We start from the raw sequence: 20,844 nt of genomic DNA, 5'->3' as shown, positions 1-20,844 counted from the left end.
GCCCACCTAAACCCAAACTTTTTTATGGGGCGCAAGCAGTTTTTTTTTTTCTGCGTACGCTGACTGTGGCCCGGCACTCTTAACGTACAGCCACTGTTAGCGCATCGCCTAGCGCATGAGCCCCAAAGGCGGCGGAGACGCCGCCAGGTGGAGCAAGGGGACCGCCATGCTAGAGATCCTGTTGCGCACACTAGTATTAGTAGCTCTGGGGCTCGTACTAGTTTCCCGGCCCACCAGTTAAGTCCACCGGAGCCCCCTGCCAGTGAACTTGCATGGTATACTCCAGAGCGTTTTGAGCCCGTGATTCCTGATTTTGTAGGCCAACCAGGAATCCAGATTTCCACAGTATGCTTCACTGAATACGACTACTCTACTTTAGTCTTTTTTTCAGTGACCACTTTGTAAATCTAATGGTGGAGCAAACAAACCTGTACACCCAACAGTTTGTTGCTCAACACCCGGGCTCCTTTTTGGCTAGGCCATCCGGTTTGAGGCCATCCGGAAATGCCTGCATTATGCAGATAATGCAGCATGTCCCCCCCAAGGTGATCCTGCCTATGACCGCCTGTACAAAATCAGGCCGGTCATCGATCACTCTTGGACCAAATTTGTACAGGCCTATGTACCTGGAAGGGAGGTCGCGGTTGATGAGTCTCTCATTGCTTTCAAGGGGAGACTCATTTTCCGCCAGTATGTTCCCTCAAAGCAGGCGAGGTATGGCGTGAAGCTGTACAAACTTTGTGAGAGTACCTCAGGGTACACTTACAAGTTTTGTGTATATGAGGGGCGAGATTCCCGTATTCAACCCCCAGAATGTCCCCCCACTCTGGGTGTTAGCGGGAAACTTGTGTAGGACCTTATGCACCCACTGCTAGATAAGGGTTACCACCTGTACCTGGATAACTTTTATACTAGTATCCCCTTGTTCCAGTCCCTCGCCGCCAGATCCACGTCCGCTGCTGGGACCGTGCAGAAAAATCAACGCAGCCTTCCTACCCACCACCTCCAGGTACCTATTCCCAGGGGTGCGACCCGTGCCCTTACCAGTAGAAACCTGTTGCTGGTCAGATATAAGAACAAGAGGGATGTCCTTGTACTGTCCACAATTCACGGTAACGGCATCACCCCTGTCCCTGTGCGAGGTACCGCGGCAATGGTCCTCAAGCTTGATTGTATTGTCAACTACAATCGGTATAGGGGAGGAGTTGATCTCTCTGATCAAGTCATCAAGCCATATAATGCCATGCGCAAAACCCGGGCATGGTACAAAAAATTTGCGGTCTACTTGGTACAGGTTACCTTGTACAACTCTTTTGTGCTGTCCCGGAGCGCTGGCAACACAGGGACATTCCTTCAGTTCTATGAGGCAGTCCTCAAGGCCCTAATCTTTTCGGACCGGGAAAGAGCAGGCTGGAGTACCTCGAGAACTGGAGACGCCTTGATCGTCCCTGGCCAAAACTTTCCAGGTGTGGTTCCCCCATACTGGAAAGAAGGGACGGACCCCAAAAAAGTGCAGAGTGTGTCACAGGAGAGGGATACGAAAGGACACCACTACTCAGTGTGACACGTGCCCCGATCATCCGGGCCTCTGCATTGATGGTTGCTACAAGGAGTACCACACTTCCATGGAGTACTAAATTTATATACCAATTTAGCCACTGACAATCGGATAAAAAAAAGTATAGTGTCTCAAGTCTGAGAACCAAAAACTAAAAAAACTTTTTTCAAAAATATTATTTTGTAAAACTAAAATAAATAAAAAAAGTTGACATATTAGGTATCGCTGCGTCCGTAAGAATTTGCTCTATAAAAATACCCCATAACCGTACCCCTCAGATGAACACGGTCAAATTTTTTAAAATAAAAAAGTTTTTTTGTCACCTTACATCACAAAAATTGTAATAGCAAGCGATCAAAAAGTCATATGCCCCCCCAAAATAGTGCCAATAAAACCGTCCTCTCATCCCATAAAAAATGAGCCCCTACCTAAGATTATCGGCTAAAAACTAAAAAAAATATGACTCTTAAAATATGGAGATACTAGAAATTTTTGGGGGTTTTTAAAAAAAGATAATATAGTGTAAAACATAAATAAATAAAAAAGTAGACATATTAGGTATTGCCGCGTCCGTAAGAATCTGCTCTATAAAAATACTCCATGACCTAACCCCTCAGATGAACACGGAAAAATAAAATAAAAATGGTGCAAAATAAAGGTATTTTTTTGTCTCCTTACATTGCAAAAATTGTAATAGCAAGCGATCAAAAAGTCATATACCCCCAAAAATAGTGCCAATAAAACTGTCCTCTCATCCTGCAAAAAATGAGCCCCTACCTAAGATTATCGGCTAAATATTAAAAAAATAATGACTCTTAGACTATGGAGATACTAAAATGTAGTTTTTTATTTTTAAAAAGATAATATAGTGTAAAACATAAATACATTTTAAAAAAGTTGACATATTATGTATCGCCGCGTCTGTAAGAATCTGCTCTATAAAAATTCCCAATGACCTAACCCCTTAGATGAACACGGAATTTTTTTTTTTATATAAAAATGGTGCCAAAACAGATTTTTTGTGTGCAAATTTTCTATTTTAATCCGTTTTCTTCCAGTAACAAAGCAAGGGTTAACAGCCAAACAAAACATAATATTTATTACCCTGATTCTGCAGTTTACAGAAACACCCCATATGTGGCCGTAAACTGCTGTATGACCAAACGGCAGGGCGCAAAAGGAAAGGAATGCTGTATGGTTTCTGGAAGGCAGATTTTGATGTCCTTTTTTTTTTTTTTTTTGCACCATGTCCCATTTAAAGCCCCCCTGATGCACCCCTAGAGTAGAAACTCCATAAAAGTGACCCCATCTAAGAAACTACACCCCTCAAGGTATTCAAACTGATTTTACTAACTTTATTAACCCTTTAGATGTTCCTCAACAGTTTATGGCAAATGAAGAGGAAATTTCAGAATTTCTATTTTTGGTAACCTGGCCTCACAAAAATGTAATAGATAAACCAAAAATCACATGTACCCTAAAAATAGTCCCAACAAAACTGCCACCTTATCCCGTTGTTTCCAAAATGGGGTCACGTTTATGTAGTTTCTACTCTAGGGGTGCATCAGGGGGTCTTCAAATGGGACATGGTGTAAATAAACCAGTCCAGCAAAATCTGCCTTCCAAAAACCACACGGCGCACATTTCCCTCTACGCCCTACAGTGTGCCTGTACAGTAGTTTACGGCTACATATGGGGTGTTTCTGCAAACTACAGAATCGGGGCAATAAATATAGAATTTTGTTTGGCTGTTAACCCTTGCTTTGTTACTGGAAAAAATGGATTAAAATGGAAAATTTGCCAAAAAATTTAAATTCTCTAATTTCATATCCATTTGCCAATAACTCTTGTGCAACACCTAAAGTGTTAGCAAAGTTTGTAAAATCTGTTTTGAATACCTTGAGGGGTGTAGTTTCTTAGATGGGGTCACTTTTAGGGAGTTTCTACTCTAGGGGTGCATCAGGGGGGCTTCAAATGGGACATGGTGTAAATAAACCAGTCCAGCAAAATCTGCCTTCCAAAAACCTTTCCCTCGACGCCCTACCGTGTGCCCGTACAGTAGTTTACGGCCACATATGGGGTGTTTGTGCAAGCTACAGAATCAGGGCAATAAATATAGCATTTTGTTTGGCTGTTAACCCTTGCTTTGTTACTGGAAAAAATGGATTAAAATGGAAAATTTGCCAAAATAATCTAAATTCTGAAATTTTATCTCCATTTGCCATTAACTCTTGTGGAACACTTAAAAGGTTAACGACGTTTGTAAATTCAGTTTTGAATACCTTGAGGGGTGTAGTTTCTAGAATGGGGTCATTTTTTGGGTGGTTTTTGTGACAAGACATATCTCGCCACGTTGCATTGGAGAAGCCTGGTTGCACGCCTGCTTCCTTTAGACTATGGCCCCATGTTGAAACGCTTGATTTTTCCCTGCAAAGACTATGTGAAAGAATTTGACTCCATGGCAATTGAACTGTATTTGTGTAGTCTGAGTGCCATTCACCTAATAATTGAATGCACTCAGACCTGAGCTATCTGGGATTATGTTAAAGGTCTATGTTTTATACAATAGCTGCACAGTTAAATATTCTTATGTCTTTTGTCTTTTGATACCCTGTGGCTAATGAAGTTTTGACTCTGCCCTTGGAGATAAATTGGTTTACTTCCCAATTGTCTCCAGGACAGAAGACATTGTGTAAAACTGTGTATTCTCCTGCCTGTGATAATTACATTAACCCATTGTGTAAGGTAATTGTATCACAGGCAGAGGGGAGGATTTTGTGTAGGAGTGTCTGAGCGTATTGTACGGTGTTACTGGTTGTTTTACAAAACCCTGTGGGTGGTACTAATGTGTATATAAGAACAATAAACACACAGCTCTGGCTGTCCACTGCTTTAACACAGAGCTTGGTCTCGTTCTTGGGGGGGATTCACTGTATGCTGTTAGAGACTGATTGCTAGGAGTGTAAACTGCTTGGGTGAGTTTCCTATTCGTCTGCTAGCAGCTATTCGTGAGGTTCCGTTCGGGAGTTTGGGGTGCTATGCTGTATTCCGTTCAGGAGTTTGGAGCATTCCCTTGTATGCCGTTCGGGAGTTTGGTGTTCTGTAAGTAGCTGTGCCTGTAGCTCTGGAAGGGGAAGATCGGTCTTAATCCCTTTTATTCCCAGGGTGCTGTTATAGTTTCTATTATGTAAGCCTTACAAAGTGACTTCAGACCTGAACTGGTCCCTAAAAACTTTTTTTTTTTTTACATTTCTGAAAAATTTCAAGATTTGCTTCTAAACTTCTAAGCCTTGTAACGTCCCCAAAAACTAAAATGTCATTCCTAATATGATCCAAACATGAAGTTGACATATGGGGAATGTAAAGCAATAACTATGTATTATAGAAGCAGAGGAATTGAAACTCGGAAATTTGCAATTGTTTCCCAAATTTTGGTAAATTTGATATTTTTTTATAAATAAAAATAAAATATTTTTACTTCATTTTACCAGTGTCATGAAGTACAATATGTGACAAAAAAAAAACAATCTCAGAATGGCCTGGATAATTCAAAGCGTTTTTAAAGTTATCACCACTTAAAGTAACACTGGTCAGATTTGGAACAAATGGCCTGGTCCTTAAGGTGAAATATGGCTGTGTCCTTAAGGAGTTAAACATGTCAGAGAGATGCATGGAGGCGACCACAGGGTCCTAACATTTTCAGGGTTATAAATAGTACCGTTCTCACAAACATGGGGTGATAGACACACTCAACTATTACATAAAGAAGCTAGCTGGATTATTAGAGCTAACGGTATGGGTCCTTTGGGTCTTAATGACCATAATGACTTAAGTGTCTTCCTATAGGCTTTGTTGCATTGCTGCACCTCTTTAGTTAGGTGTTGACATCTGTTTGTATTGTATTTTATGTATTATTGTCAGCGCGACTTGTGCGCATGTCAGTGTATGGTAGCGCTGATGCATAAATGTGACGTACTGACGTCACTACGCTAGAGGCCTGAGAAAGCGTGGCCCCATGCGAAACGGACATCGCCTCATGGTGCTTGTGTAGCGCTCTGCACCCCATTTCCTGCCTGTGTGTCCATATCCATGTGGATGAATAAAGGATTATTTGGACTTTTAATGGTGAGTGCCATCTCTTATCTTCGTACTCAAAATACCTAGGATTAGTGACAAAGTCTGAGACTACTGGTTCCTTCCCAGATGAACGAACCAGAGTCTCCCTGAGGCCTAGTAAACAACTAGCAAATGGAAGCAACAAAATATCAATATAAGTAAACTTATCTTTAATAGAAAATGGATGAGCAGGAACTCAGATGAGGACCACACACCAGCTCTTCCAACTCCAGGCAGAGAATATCAACTGCATGGTATGAAGTGTGAGTCCAGACTAAATAGAGGAGCAGTAATGACCACAAGCTACACCTGAGACAGGAGGTGTGGTCATTACCAACAACAACACTGCAACACATGAAAACAGATAGGCTGTCAGATGACCTAAGGTGCAGCCACTCTCTCAGATCTTCTAACCTCTGTCACTGGAGGGACCGTGACAGTTCTTCAGATACAACATGCATGGCTATGATTATCCTGGGAGGTCAGAGTTTCATGTTAAGGTGGTGGTTAAACCAAGAGGTCAAGGCTAAGGGAAGACAGCTTGCAGATGCTGTTTCCAAAGCAAGATACCAAAACCAATACACAGAAGCATGTTCATACAAACCTGAGTTCATATGTAGCTGGGAGGTCTATGTACTACAATAAGATGGATGCTGGTCAGGACAAGAAATTATCAAAAGGCACAACAGTCCAGATAAAATCCTAAATAGCTAATAAACCTTGATGCTCAGGCAAGATGTGCCCATTATTTAAATAATCAGAGGTGTTCAACCACATGGTGAGGATTTACCAGCTGACATGTGCATGCTACTAAAAATGTCACTCAATGCCTAAACACTGATGTTTGTGTTGAGACAAGCAGGGTGATGCCACTTGCACAGTTAGGCACAGGAGCTGGACTCCTATCTTATGCTGAATGTCTGTATACTGATGTGACTGCTGCAGACAATCAGTGGACACAATGGTGTAAGATAAAAAAGTGGAAGTGGGGCACTCACTTAAAGTATAGGGATCTTGTGTTTATTAAGGTAATAACAATAATAACAATAACAGTAACGCAATAAAATATCATATGGCAATATTACATTGAGGTACCTCAATGTAATATTGCCATATGATATTTTATTGCGTTACTGTTATTGTTATTATTGTTATTACCTTAATAAACACAAGATCCCTATACTTTAAGTGAGTGCCCCACTTCCACTTTTTTATCTATTTATCTCTATCAGACTGGGTGCTGTCTGTTAGTGGGTGCACCTCTGCTTGGATCCCCTTCTCATCTTGGTGCGACATTTCCCTTGAATACAATGGTGTAAGACTTGAGATTGCTGAGGCCAATGATTGGCTGCAGGGATCATGCGGCTATACAGGAACATCCTCACTGTAACAAAGTACAAATAGACTGTTCAGGAGCACTGGAGCAGCAGGGGATTTAAAAGGCAAGTATTGTTTTTTTGTTACATTAGAACATTCTATACCATTAGCCAGGTTTTTCATTATCTTGAGCAACTCTTTCAATTGATTTATATCTCTTAACAGTTGTTACTGGTATGGGGTGTGACAGTAGATATTATCACTGGTGGCCAGAGCATAAAGGGAAATAGAAGCAGATAATTTGTAGATGCTTTGGAAGCACCATAAGATGGAACACGTTCAGGTCATCCTTGTGATCTTTGCATCTTCTGTCTTCATATCAACCCCATATGCAGGTTAGTTTTCCCAGTATTCTGATGAGAATTGGAGAATTTTCTGAGGTACTGCATTCTTATTTTATAATACAATGGAGTCATTATTTTGTCTTCTATATTATCTGTCTACGTTTAAAACATCTTTAGAACATCTGTTATCTGGTACATATTAAAGGGTTCTTTAACGTTTAGTAAATTTTTTTTTTTAGCTCTATAGTGTATACTGTTAGGCTACTTTCACACTCGCGTTTGGCGCGGATGCGTCATGCACAGACAGATCCGCACCGATAATACGTTTGTATTATCTGTAACATAGCCAAAACGGATCCGTCTTCAACACCATTGAAAGTCAATGGGGGACAGATCAGTTTTCTATTGTGTCAGAGAAAACTGATCCGTCCCCATCGACTTACATTGTGTGCCAGGATGGATCAGTTTAGCTCAGTTTTGTCAAGCGGACAGTAAAGCGCTGCAGGCAGCGTTTTGGTGTCCGCCTCCAGAGCGGAATGGAGGCGAAACAAAGGCAAACTAATGCATTCTGAACGTATCCTTATCCATTCAGAATGCATTACGGCAAAACTGCTTGCGAGAGCCCTGAAACGGATCTCACAAACGGAAAGCAAAACGCCAGTGTGAAAGTAGCCTTAAAAGTTGCTCCTTTGAATGCTGGTCTCAAAGACTTTAGCTGGATGAGGTGGACAGTCTGTAAGATTATTTTGTGCTTGTCTATATAAAAATACAATTATAACTGTTCATTTTGAAATAATTATTATAAACGGCAAGGACAAGAAAAGAGAACAAAGTGAAAACTATTCAGAAATTCAGTATGGCAGAGATGATGACGCTGAAGTGTTAATCAAACTCTCACATGCAGAGAAAATAATGCAACAAATTTCATGCCTCTGAATTGTGTTGCATCTCACATTTATTTCTTAAAGATGACTACACCGAACTTAGAACAGTTCATACGGAGAGTTGAGCGAACACCTGGAAGTTCGGGTTGGCCGGGTTTGGCCGAACTTCCAACTTGACCCCGATCCCCAAGTCAATGGGGACCCTAACTTTGGGGCACTAAAATGGCTCAGAAAAAGTCATAGAAAGGGCTAGAGGGCTGCAAAAGGAAGCAAAATGGGGATAAGAGCAGGACAATTGCCCTGCAAACAAATGTGGATAGGAAAATGAATTAACCCTTTGGCTACCTGAGGTTTTTTATTTTTCTTATTTTTCTTCCCTATTTTCCTTTTTTATATTTCCAGTCATAGCTGTATGAGGGCTTTTTTTTTGTATTTTCTAATGCCACCATTAATTATGGCATAAAATGTAGTGGGAAGCAGGAATTTTTTTTCCAAATGGGGTGGAATTGGAAAACAAAAACGCAATCCCTCCACCGTTTTATGGGTTTTGTTCCGACAGCGTTTCATTTACGGCAACACTGACCAATGCCCCTCATTCTATGCGTCAGTACAATTACAACGATACCCCATATGTATAGGATTTGTATGTCTAAATAGTGTAAGAATAAATGTAAACTTTGAGACTTTTTTTTTTTTTTACATCACCATATTCTGATCCCCATAACTTTTTTTTATACTTTTGTCTACTGAGCTGTTTATGGGCTCATTTTTTGCGGGACAATCCATAGTTTTTATTGATATCATTTTGGAGTGTGCGTGACTTTTTGATCACATTTAATTTTATTTTTTTGGGTAAGAGAAGCAATGAAAAAATGGCAAATGGCCCATTTTTACCCTTTTTTTTCCGTTATGCCATTTGCCGTATTGGATTTTTTATTATTTTTTATAGTATTGACGTTTTTGGTTGCGGTGATACCCAGGATGTTTATATTTATTGTTAATTAGGTATTTTTCTTTAATTATACAGAAAGGGGGTGATTTAAACTTTAATATTTCTTATATATTTTTTAACTTTTTTTTACAAATTTTTTATCATCATTTTAAGGCTCATAAATGACCTTATAAATAATGTTTTTCAATTTTTTATATTGACCTATCAGGGATTTGAAAATTGATAATTTCTTAGCATTTTGCTAATTTCTTATGTTGGCCTGCCATCTGGTGGCCAAAATAAGAATTGCAGAATTAATGCTCTGAGACTCTTCATAGACAACCGAGGTAAACCTTGCTGGGGCTGGATGTATCACAAGGGCTCCCCTGTTGTTGGAGAGAGATATCACTAGTGATGTGCCCCATTCGCGTCTGGACTGCCTCCTGCCAGGTTGTATATGGCATAACCTTACAGGAGGCAGTCCAGACGCGAATGGGGCACGCAGCACGGTCTACGTCGGTTGTCTCACCCAGGACACAGTATATTTTCTATTTATTGATCTAAGATGTTATACACATGTATTATATATATCAATCTCTAACCAACCCCCTGATAAGCCCTGGTGGAGGAAACGCGACAGAGAAAACCCACCATCGGGGATTATCCCTGGACAAAGGCTAATTTAGGGCTGGTACAGGGAGAGATATTCCCTAGCACCTATCTAAGTGCCCCTAGCCTTCCCCCAGCCCATACCATAGCCCAGGGATGGCCAACCTGAGGCTCTCCAGCTGTTGCAAAATTACAACTCCCATCATGCCCAGACTGCCAACAGCTATCAGCTTACAGCAGGGCATTGTGGGAGTTGTAGTTTTACAACAGCTGGAGAGCCGCAGGTTGGCCAGCCCTGCCATAGCCAATGTCATAAGTGCCTATGTGGATTTTGTACTATTTATATGGCATCAAATTCACCATTCACGGTGGTAGTTGGGCGATATCTTTGTCCTTATACCCTCATTGAAGTCACCCAGATATCATAGGGTGATTAATTCCCTTTAACTTTAATTAATAAAAGTTATATTTTAAAGGGTCCATATACTCCATGTTAATACTTATTTTCACACTGCGGACACCTATACTATTGTTATATATCTATTTTTTTAGATTAACTATAGAGATAGTTAGCTGAAATATATAATCCATATAGTTAATGTTAGATAGTATAAATTATAGCATGTGGAAATAGTGAAATAGTGCTGTGATGTTACAACAATAATAAGTTCAACAATCAGTATTATGTTATCAGACCTGATTAAAGGTGAAGTTGTATGTATTGCGCTAAAATATTCAAATCAATAGTGGCGATTTGCACGATCTCGAATACTTTGAAAAACTATCTGCATATAAAGCTATTGTTATGACATGCATGGAATTTTAATCTAAAACAGTGCTGTAATGTACAATTAGTTACCGTGATCAGGAGTTCTTCCTCACTATCTCGAAAGTTGCTGCCAACCATTTTAATCACTTATGTAGCTAATTGTGTGTGCGTGCATACGTGCGCGTGTGTGCCTAATAGAGCAATTGAAAAGAATATCAAGAATATCACAAAATCACAAATATTTGGCAAATTTTCGCCTAAATATTCATGATGTATCGTGAATTTGAATATTTCCCCTGCCGCTCATCGCTAGTACTGAAGTCCCGATTGGCCGCACGGGGCTTCAGTACTACCTGTGCGTCCACTGAGCCCCTGCAGTCAGGTGGGAATGCCATCAGCAGCGTGTGTACCAGCGTGCGCTTGCATTCGCGCATCTTCCGATCACACTTCAGTGACAGAATTAAGGACGGCACGTTGTCCTTGTAGTGGGGATCCAGCAGTGTGCCCACCCAGTAATCAGCACTGGTTAGAATGTGGGCAACTTGGCGGTCATTGCGCAGTCACTGCAGCATGTAGTCGCTCAAGTGTGCCAGGCTGCCCAGAGGCAACGACAAGCTGTCCTCTGTGGGAGGTGTATCGTCTGTGTCCTCTGTATCACACTCCAGTGATGCCCATGAGCTGCTTTGGGTGCCACCCTGCTGTGAACACGGTTCCTCCTCCTCATCATCATCATCATCCTCCTCCTCCTCATCCTCCAGAACTGGGCCGTGGCTGGATAATTGTGTACCTGGCCTCTGTTGGTGCAGGAATCCACCCTCCGAGCCACTTGTGAATGACTGGCCTGATAACCGTGAAAATTATCCCTCTTCCTCCTCCTCCTGTGCCACATCCTCTTCCATCTTTGCCCAAAGCGTTTTTTCAAGGAGACATAGAAGTGGGTTAGTAACGTTGAGGACTGCATCATCGGCACTTGCCATGTTGGTGGAGTACTCGAAACAGCGCAACACGGCACACATGTCCCGCATGGAGGCCCACTTGGTGGTGAAGTGGTGCTGTTCCGCAGAGCGACTCATCCGTGCTTGCTGCTGCTGAAACTCCACTATCTCCTGCTGCTGCTCGCACAGTCAATCCGGCACGTCGCATATGAGGCGGTGAGTGGGAAGGCCAAAGTTACGCTGCAGCACAGACAGGCGAGCAGCAGCAGGGTGAGAACGGCGAAAGTGCGCACAGATGGACCGCACTTTCTGCAGCAGCTCTGACATATCTGGGTAATTTTTAAGGAACCTCTGCACCACCAAATTCAGCACATGTACCAGGCAAGGGATGTGTGTCAAGCCGGCTAGTCCCAGAGCTGCTACGAGATTTTGCCCATTATCGCACACCGCCGAGCTTGAGGCTCAGGGGCACCAACCACTCATACAGTTGAAAGAAAAAGTATGTGAACCCTTTGGAATGATGTGGATTTTTGCACAAATTGGTCATAAATAGTGTTGAGCGAACTTGTGTTTTAAGTTCGGCGTCTAAAGTTCGGGTTCGGGATGTCGAAGAATCCCGTTATGGAATCCGCTACCATGGACCATAACGGAATTTAGAATCCATAACCGGATTCTTTGATAACCCGAAGCCGAGCTTTAGACGCCGAACTTAAAACTCAAGTTCGCTCAACACTAGTCATAAAATGTGATCGGATCTTCATCTAAGTCACAACAATAGACAATCACAGTCTGCTTAAACTAACACACAAAGAATTAAATGTTACCATGTTTTTATTGAACACACCATGTAAATATTCACAGTGCAGGTGGAAAAACTATGTGAACCCTTGGATTTAATAATTGGTTGAACCTCCTTTGGCAGCAATAACGTCAATCAAACCTTTCTTGTAGTTGCAGATCAGACGTGCACAACGGTCAGGAGTAATTCTTGACCATTCCTCTTTACAGAACTGTTTTAGTTCAGCAATATTCTTGGGATGTCTGGTGTGAATTGCTTTCTTGAGGTCATGCCACAGCATCTCAATTGGGTTGAGGTCAGGACTCTGACTGGGCCACTCCAGAAGGCGTATTTTCTTCTGTTTAAGCCATTCTGTTGTTGATTTACTTCTCTGCATTTGGTCGTTGTCCTGTTGCAACACCCATCTTCTGTTGAGCTTCAGCTGGTGGACAGATGGCCTTAAGTTCTCCTGCAAAATGTCTTGATAAACTTGGGAATTCATTTTTCCTTCAATGATAGCAATCCGTCCAGGCCCTGACGCAGCAAAGCAGCCCCAAACCATGATGCCCCCACCACCATACTTCACAGTTGGGATGAGGTTTTGATGTTGGTGTGCTGTGCATCTTTTTCTCCACACATAGTGTTGTGTGTTTCTTCCAAACAACTCAACTTTGGTTTCATCTGTCCACAGAATATTTTGCCAGTACTGCTATGGAACATCCAGGTGCTCTTGTGCAAACTGTAAACATGCTGCAATGTTTATTTGGACAGCAGTGGCTTCCTCTGTGGTTTCCTCCCATTAAATCCATTCTTGTTTAGTGTTTTACGTATCGTAGATTCGCTAACAGAAATGTTAGCTGACATTCTAGGATTCTTCTTCACCTCATTGAGCATTCTGCGCTGTGCTCTTGCAGTCATCTTTACAGGATGGCCACTCCCAGGGAGAGTAGCAGCACTGCTGAACTTTCTCTATTTATAGACAATTTGTCTTACCGTGGACTGATGAACAGCAAGGCTTTTGGAGATACTTTTATAACCCTTTCCAGCTTTATGCAAGTCAACAATTCTTAATCGTAGGTCTTCTGAGAGCTCTTTTGCGCGAGGCATCATTCACATAAGTCAATGCTTCTTGTGAAAAGCAAACCCAGAACTGGTGTGTGTTTTTTATAGGGCAGGGCAGCTGTAACCAACACCTCCAATCTCATCTCATCTCATTGATTGGACTCCAGTTGGCTGACACCTCGCTCCAATTAGCTCTTGGAGATGGCATTAGTCTAGGGGTTCACATACTTTTTCCACCTGCACTGTGAATGTTTACATGGTGTGTTCAATAAAAACATGGTAACATTTAATTATTTGTATGTTATTAGTTTAAGCAGACTGTAATTGTCTATTGTTGTGACTTAGATGAAGGATCAGATCACATTTTATGACCAATTTGTGCAGAAATCCATATCATTCCAAAGGGTTCACATACTTTTTCTTGCAACTGTAGGTCTGTTGTTCCATGACTGTCCACAATTCCTGCGCGTTGTGGGATTTTCCCCCTGTAACGGATCTCCTGGCACCCCGACCGGGTACCTCCGTTTATAGATGCTCCTAGTGCTTCCCGAGGACTCCAAGCACTCCACTTGACACCGTAAGCATTGCAGACCCCACGATCCGCCGAAGCTTGGTTGAGGTCCCGCCGTCTCCTACCCACCCTGGACCTACAACAAGGCTCCAGGCTTCAGTGGGTGAACCTCTCCTAAATCCAGAGAGCAGGAACAGCTCTCACAAGAGCTAGTAGTTATAGCTAGTGGAGAATACAGCGTATAGCAATCCCCAGACAAATGAGACGAGGCTCTATGTTGAAATTAAAACAGGAACTCTTTATTGAACACACAAGCATTGACTTATACACATTTTCCAACAAGGTTACCACCCCCGTTGACCTGGTTGGGAACTGAGGAGACGACCTAGCAGCCAATCCTTTACAGCTTTACAGTTTAAACACTCCCATACAAAATCCTTCCCTCTGCCTGTGATACAATTACCTTACACAATGGGTTGAAGTAATTATCACAGGCAGGAGAATACATAGGTTTAAACAATGTCTTCTGTCCTGGAGACAACTGAGGAGTAATTCAATTATCTCTCAGGACAGGTATGCTGTCGTTTCCCCCTGGTTGTGCTGAAGTTGGTGGTGAAGGTGTTAAGCTGACCAGATGAGGAGGCAGTAGAGGAGGAAGCGGAGTAGAAGGAGGAGGCAACAGGAGGCAAAGAGAAATGTCCTGCAATCCTCTGTGACGGAAGGACATGCCCCAAACTGCTTCTGGCCCAGCTGCCACTGCATTTACCCAGTGTGCAGTTAGGGAGCTATAACGTCCCTGCCCGTGCTTACTGGTCCAAGTATTGGTGATTATATGGACGTTGCCACAAATGGCATTGCTCAGTGCACACCTAATTTTGTCCGCCACTTGGTTGTGCAGGGCGGAGATGGCTCGCCTGGAAAAGTAGTGGCGGCTGGGAACCATGTACTGTGGGACAGCCACCCCCATAAGGTTTTTAAAAGTCTTGGTCTCCACCAGACGGAATGACAGCATTTCAAAGAAAAAGGAATTTTGAAATACTGGCATTCAGGGCCAGGGATCGTGGGTGGTTTAAGGGGTTACTTCCTCTTTCTTTCCAGTGTTTGGAAGATGGACAGCTGAACGCTTCCATTGGACATTGTGGAGATGCTTGGTGACGGTGACAGACGTGGTGGCGTTGCTGCCAAATCCTCTGTTTGTGGGGTGGCATGTGCCACTGTCACTCCAGGGGGGTAGGAAAAGGCTGAGACTGCAGCAGAAGAGGGACCAGGAGGAGCCTGAGATCTTTCATGGTTTTTGAGGTGTTTACTCAACTGCAGCTCATGCTTTGCATTTAGATGCCTGGTCATGCAGGTGGTGCTCAGGTTTAGAACATTTATGCCTCGCTTCAGGCTCTGATTGCACAGCGTGCAAACCACTTGCGTTTTATCGTCAGCACATTGGCTGAAAAACTGCCACGCCAGGGAACTCCTTGGAGCTGACTTTGCTGTGCTCAGTCCCTAGGTGCGGTGGGCACTACTAGCTATGGGACGGCCACTCTGCTTTTGCACACTGCTCCCTCTTTTGCTGTGCGGCCGTTGCTGTGTGACTACCACCTCTTACTCCGAACTGCACACATCACTCGCATGACCTCATCGGACCTCATCATCCTTCACATCATCTTCCACCCAGTCTTCACACCTGCCCTCCCTGCCGTTCTGCACACTGCAGATAGCTGCCGCAGTTGGCATCTGTGTTTAGCCATCATCTGAGACGTGCTGCGGTGGTCCTCCCATGTCCACATCCTGAAACATAAGTGGTTGGGCATCAGTGCACTCAATCTCTTCCACTTCTGGAGCAGGGCTATGTGGATGGCCCTCAGAAACCCTGCCAGCAGAGTCATGAAAAAGCATAAGGGACTGCTGCATGACTTGGGGCTCAGACTGCTTGGCTGATTTGCAATGGGGTGAGGTGAAAGACAGATGCCCATGGGCTGCAGGTGCCAATTCTGCGCTTTCAGCAGGGGACCAGGTGGGAGACAATGTGAAGGAACTGGAGGCACTATTAGCCACCCAATCTACTATCGCCTCCACTTGTTCTGGCCTCACCATTCATACACCGGTATTCGGGCCTATAAAATAACGCTGAACATTCTGTCGCCTATGTGCACCTGAGGAAGGTGTTTAATTTGGGTGTGTAGCTGGCACAAATCAACCACATCCTCTCCCTGCAACAGGAGCTCCACCAACCCCAGCAGCCCCACATCCCTTATTTGATGCTTTCCTTATTCTTTGAGGTCACCCACTGAACTAACAGACAGTTTAACTATATCAATTTCCCTGTCACGTATGCAGTGCAGGTGTACTTCACGCAATAAATGGGTATATGACGTGCACCTAACTAACAGACGGATTAACTACCGTATTTTTCGCCGTATAAGACGCACTTTTTCTTCCCCCAAAATGGGGGAGAAATGCCCCTGCGTCTTATACGGCGAATGCAGTCAGTTTTACATCGCTGGCAGCGATGTAAAGAGAGCGAGGACTCGGGGAGGGACTGGGAGGAGGAGCTGGGGCCGGCAATAGCGGCGGGGCGGTGCAGTCACTGTACTAAAGGCCCGCCCCGCCGCTCCGGTGTACTAATAAAATATGTCATATTCAATGAATGGTTATTAAATATGCCCCTTTATGCCTAATAGTACCTTAAATCCTAAGCTCATCCGTACAATGCAGGCCGGGCGGGCGGCAGCGTAACTCCCTGATGTCACGTGCCTGCGCCGCCTACTTTATGAATGAAGCAGGCGGCGCAGGCAAGTGACGTCAGTGAGTGACGCGCCGCGCCGGCTGCCCGGCCTGCCGGCATTGTACTGAAGCGCTTAGGATTTAAGGTACTTTTAGGAATAAAGAGGCATATTTAATAACTATTAATTGAATAAGACATATTATATTAGTATACAGGAGCGGCGGGGGATCTGTGGATGGCACAGTTATGGGCTGGGAGGGTCTGTGGATGACCCATGTATAACAGTGCCATCCACAGATCCCCCCCCCTGTAACAGTGCCAGCCACAGATCCCCCTGTAACAGTGAAAGCCACAGATCCCCCCATAACAGTGTCTGTCATCCACAGTTCCCCCCCTAACAGTGTCCGTCATCCACAGTTCCCCCCATAACAGTGTCCGTCATCCACAGATCCCCCCATAACAGTGTCAGTCATCCACAGATCCCCCCATAACAGTGTCAGTCATCCACAGATCCCCCCATAACAGTGTCAGTCATCCACAGATCCCCCCATAACAGTGTCCGTCATCCACAGATCCCCCCATAACAGTGTCCGTCATCCACAGATCCCCAGTAATAGTGCCATCCACAGACCACCTAGTTCCAAACCCACCAAACCCACAGCACACCTTTTGGTTAAAAATATTTTTTTTCTTATTTTCCTCCCCAAAAACCTAGGTGCGTCTTATACGCCGGTGCGTCTTATACGGCGAAAAATACGGTATATAAATTTCCCTGTCATGTATGCAGTGCAGGTGTACTTCATGCACTAAATGGGTATATGACGTGCACCTCACTAACAGACAGATTAACTATATTATTTTCCCTGTTATGTATGCAGTGCAGGTGTACTTCATGCACTAAATGGGTATATGACGTGCACCTCACTAACAGACAGATTAACTATATTATTTTCCCTGTTATGTATGCAGTGCAGGTGTACTTCATGCACTAAATGGGTATATAACGTGCACCTCACTAACAGACGGATTAACTATATCAATTTCCCTGTCACGTATGCAGTGCATGTGTACTTCACGCAATAAATGGGTATATGACTTCCTGCTGCCCCCCAATACTGTGCTAGAGCCAGACAGATAGTCCCCCATTCCCCATAATATTATTTCCCCTGTATATTATAATGACCCCCTCTGTATTAGTATTATTATTAATATTAATGACCCCATCTGTATTATTATTATTATTATTATTATTAATAATATAATGTCCCCCTCTTTATTAATAAAATAATGGCACCTCTTTATTATGAATATAATGCCCCCCTCTTTATTATGAATATAATGGCCCCTCTTTATTATTAATATAATGGCCCCCTCTTTATTATTAATGTAATTATGGCCCCCTCTTTATTATTATTATTATTATTATGATTAATGTTATTATTATTAATGTAATGGCCCCCTCTTTATTATTAATGTAATGCACCCCTCTTTATTGTGAATATAATGGCCCGCTCTTTATTATTAATATAATGGTCCCCTCTATATTATTAATATAATGGCCCCCATTTTGTTATTAATATATTAGCCCCTCTTTATTATTAATATAATGGCCCTCTCTTTATTATTAATGTAATTATGGCCCCCTCTTTATTATTATTATTATTATTATTAATGTTATTATTATTAATGTAATGGCCCCCTCTTTATTATTAATGTAATGGCCCGCTCTTTATTGTGAATATAATGGCCCCCTCTTTATTATTAATATAATGGCCCCTCTTTATTATTAATATAATGGCCCCCTCTTTATTATTAATGTAATTATGGCCCCCACTTTATTATTATTATTATTATTAATGTTATTATTATTAATGTAATGGCCCCCTCTTTATTATTAATGTAATGGCCCCCTCTTTATTATTAATGTAATGGCCCTCTCTTTATTGTGAATATAATGGCCCCCTCTTTATTATTAATATAATGTCCCCTCTTTATTATTAACATAATGGTCCCCTCTTTATTATTAATATAATGCCCCCTCTTTATTATGAATATAATGGTCCCCTCTTTATTATTAATATAATGCCCCCTCTTTATTATGAATATAATGGTCCCCTCTTTATTATTAATATAATGGCCCTCTCTTTATTATTAATGTAATTATGGCCCCCTCTTTATTATTATTATTAAAGTTATTATTATTAATGTAATGGCCCCCTCTTTATTATTAATGTATTGTGCGTAGTACTGGAGACCATATCTCCAGAAGAATATTGATACTTTGGAGAGAGTTCAGAGAAGAGCTACTAAACTGGTACATGGATTGCAGGGTAAAACTTACCAGGAAAGATTAAAAGACCTTAACATGTATAGCTTGGAAGAAAGACGAGACAGAGGGGATATGATAGAAACTTTTAAATACATAAAGGTAATCATCAAGGTAAAAGAGGAGAGAATATTTAAAAGAAGAAAAACTGCTACAAGCGGACATAGTTTTAAATTAGAGGGGCAAAGGTTTAAAAGTAATATAAGGAAGTATTACTTCACTGGGAGAGTAGTGGATGCATGGAATAGCCTTCCTGCAGAAGTGGTAGCTGCAAATACAGTGAAGGAGTTTAAGCATGCATGGGATAGGCATAAGGCCATCCTTCATATAAGATAGGGCCAGGGGCTATTCATAGTATTTAGTATATTGGGCAGACTAGATGGGCCAAATGGTTCTTATCTGACGGCACATTCTATGTTTCTATTTATTGGCCCCCTCTTTGTAGTTAATGCATTGGCCCCCTCTTTATTATTAATGTAATGGCCCCCTCTTTATTATTAATGTATTGGCCCCCTCTTTATTATTAATATAATGGCCACTCCACTCTTATTAGTATGATGTCCTCGGTCCTCCTCTCTCTGCTCCTCCCCCACCCCCATAGTGCCCCCAGTACCTCTGCAATTAGGGTAGGATACATAAAAATAAAAAAAATCTCCATCACAGCTTGTGGCGGCCCGGCGCAGGTGGTATTGAACGCCTCACTGGGCCTTCCTGCGCCGTCATCTCGCGAGATCCAACACAGGAGGTCACAGTGAGGTAATCGCGACCGAGTCCTGCGTCGCTCTACTGCCTTATAGGCTTCAAGCCTAGTGGCCTGAAGCCTATGAGGCATAACGGAGGGGGTCTAGAAAGAGGCATATGGCCCTCATTGAAATTCCTGCTGCCTTGCGACCCCTGCAATTTGGCGTCCGGGGCAATGGCCCCCACGGCCCCCCCACTCTATGCCACTGAATGGGTATATGACGTGCACCTAACAGACGGATTAACTATTATATTTGTGTGTCAGTGGTACAAAGTACAATGTTGCATTGTACCCACAAAAAAAAAAAATCACTGTAGGTCACCCACAGAATTAACAGCCAGATTTATGATTAGCTTTCTGTGTCAGGGGTCCAAAGATGGTGTATATCACCCACAAAAAATCACTGTAGGTTACCACAGAATTAACAGCCAGATTTATTATTATCTTTCTTTGTCAGGGGTGCAAAGATAGTGTATTCCACCCACAAAAAATTACACTAACACTGTCCCTCACTTCAGCTGCTTGCTTCACTGTCCCTTCACTACTGAGAGCTGATGGGCCGTGCTACACGTGATCCAGCTTATATAGAGGCTGGGTCACATGATGCACCGGCCAATCACAGCTGTGCCATTAGTAGGCATGGCTGTAATGGCTTCTAAGGGCACACATCCATCAGGTCTGACAGGACAGCAAATTGAGAAGTTTCAGCACATGGACACACCCCCACCCTATAACATAACCCGATCTCGGAGCCATTTTACAGTCTGTGTTTTGCCAGTGTAGGGAGAGGTTGCTTTGTGGAGCAGGGACAGACTGTTAGGGACACTAAACACTAGCTAATAGGGCCACAAAAGTATTTTTAAGGACTGGTATAGGTGTGCTATCGATAGGTGTAATATATTTAGGTGTGTAATATACTTATAATTAATTTTCTAACATAGAAAGTATATTATAGTGCATTTATATTGTGCAGCAGTTGTGTGCGGTTCTGCTGTGATACTGCAGCTATATAGAGGGACAAACGCTATTGGAATAACTAATTACAACTGGTGTGATATAACTGTTCACCCAAATAAAACTGATTGAGGGGTGTAATATTGCTATAGTATACTTTCTAACATAGAAAGTATATTATAGTGCAGGGATGTCAAACTCGTGGCCCTCCAGCTGTTGCAAAACTACAACTCCCATCATGCCTGGGCATACTACAGCTATCAGGGAATGATGGGAGTTGTAGTTTTGT

At 42.6% G+C, this 20,844-nt stretch overlaps 1 protein-coding gene across 1 annotated transcript in view; it reads left to right on the top strand.

Annotated features, from left to right (window-relative positions):
• Window positions 1-7,248: 7,248 nt before the first annotated feature.
• Window positions 7,249-20,844, top strand: part of LOC122930909 (mast cell protease 1A-like) — a 42,697-nt gene continuing 29,101 nt past the window's right edge. The window contains exon 1 of the mRNA XM_044284607.1: window positions 7,249-7,386. Coding sequence (XP_044140542.1) covers window positions 7,299-7,386 — 88 coding nt within the window. The 5' untranslated portion in view covers window positions 7,249-7,298. The remainder of the gene's footprint in view (window positions 7,387-20,844) is intronic.

This window comes from Bufo gargarizans, chromosome 1, assembly GCF_014858855.1.
Source record: "Bufo gargarizans isolate SCDJY-AF-19 chromosome 1, ASM1485885v1, whole genome shotgun sequence".
In the NCBI taxonomy this organism is placed as follows: Eukaryota; Metazoa; Chordata; class Amphibia; order Anura; family Bufonidae; genus Bufo; species Bufo gargarizans.
Note: the sequence above shows the minus strand (reverse complement) of the source record. Positions and strands in the feature narration are given on the sequence as shown.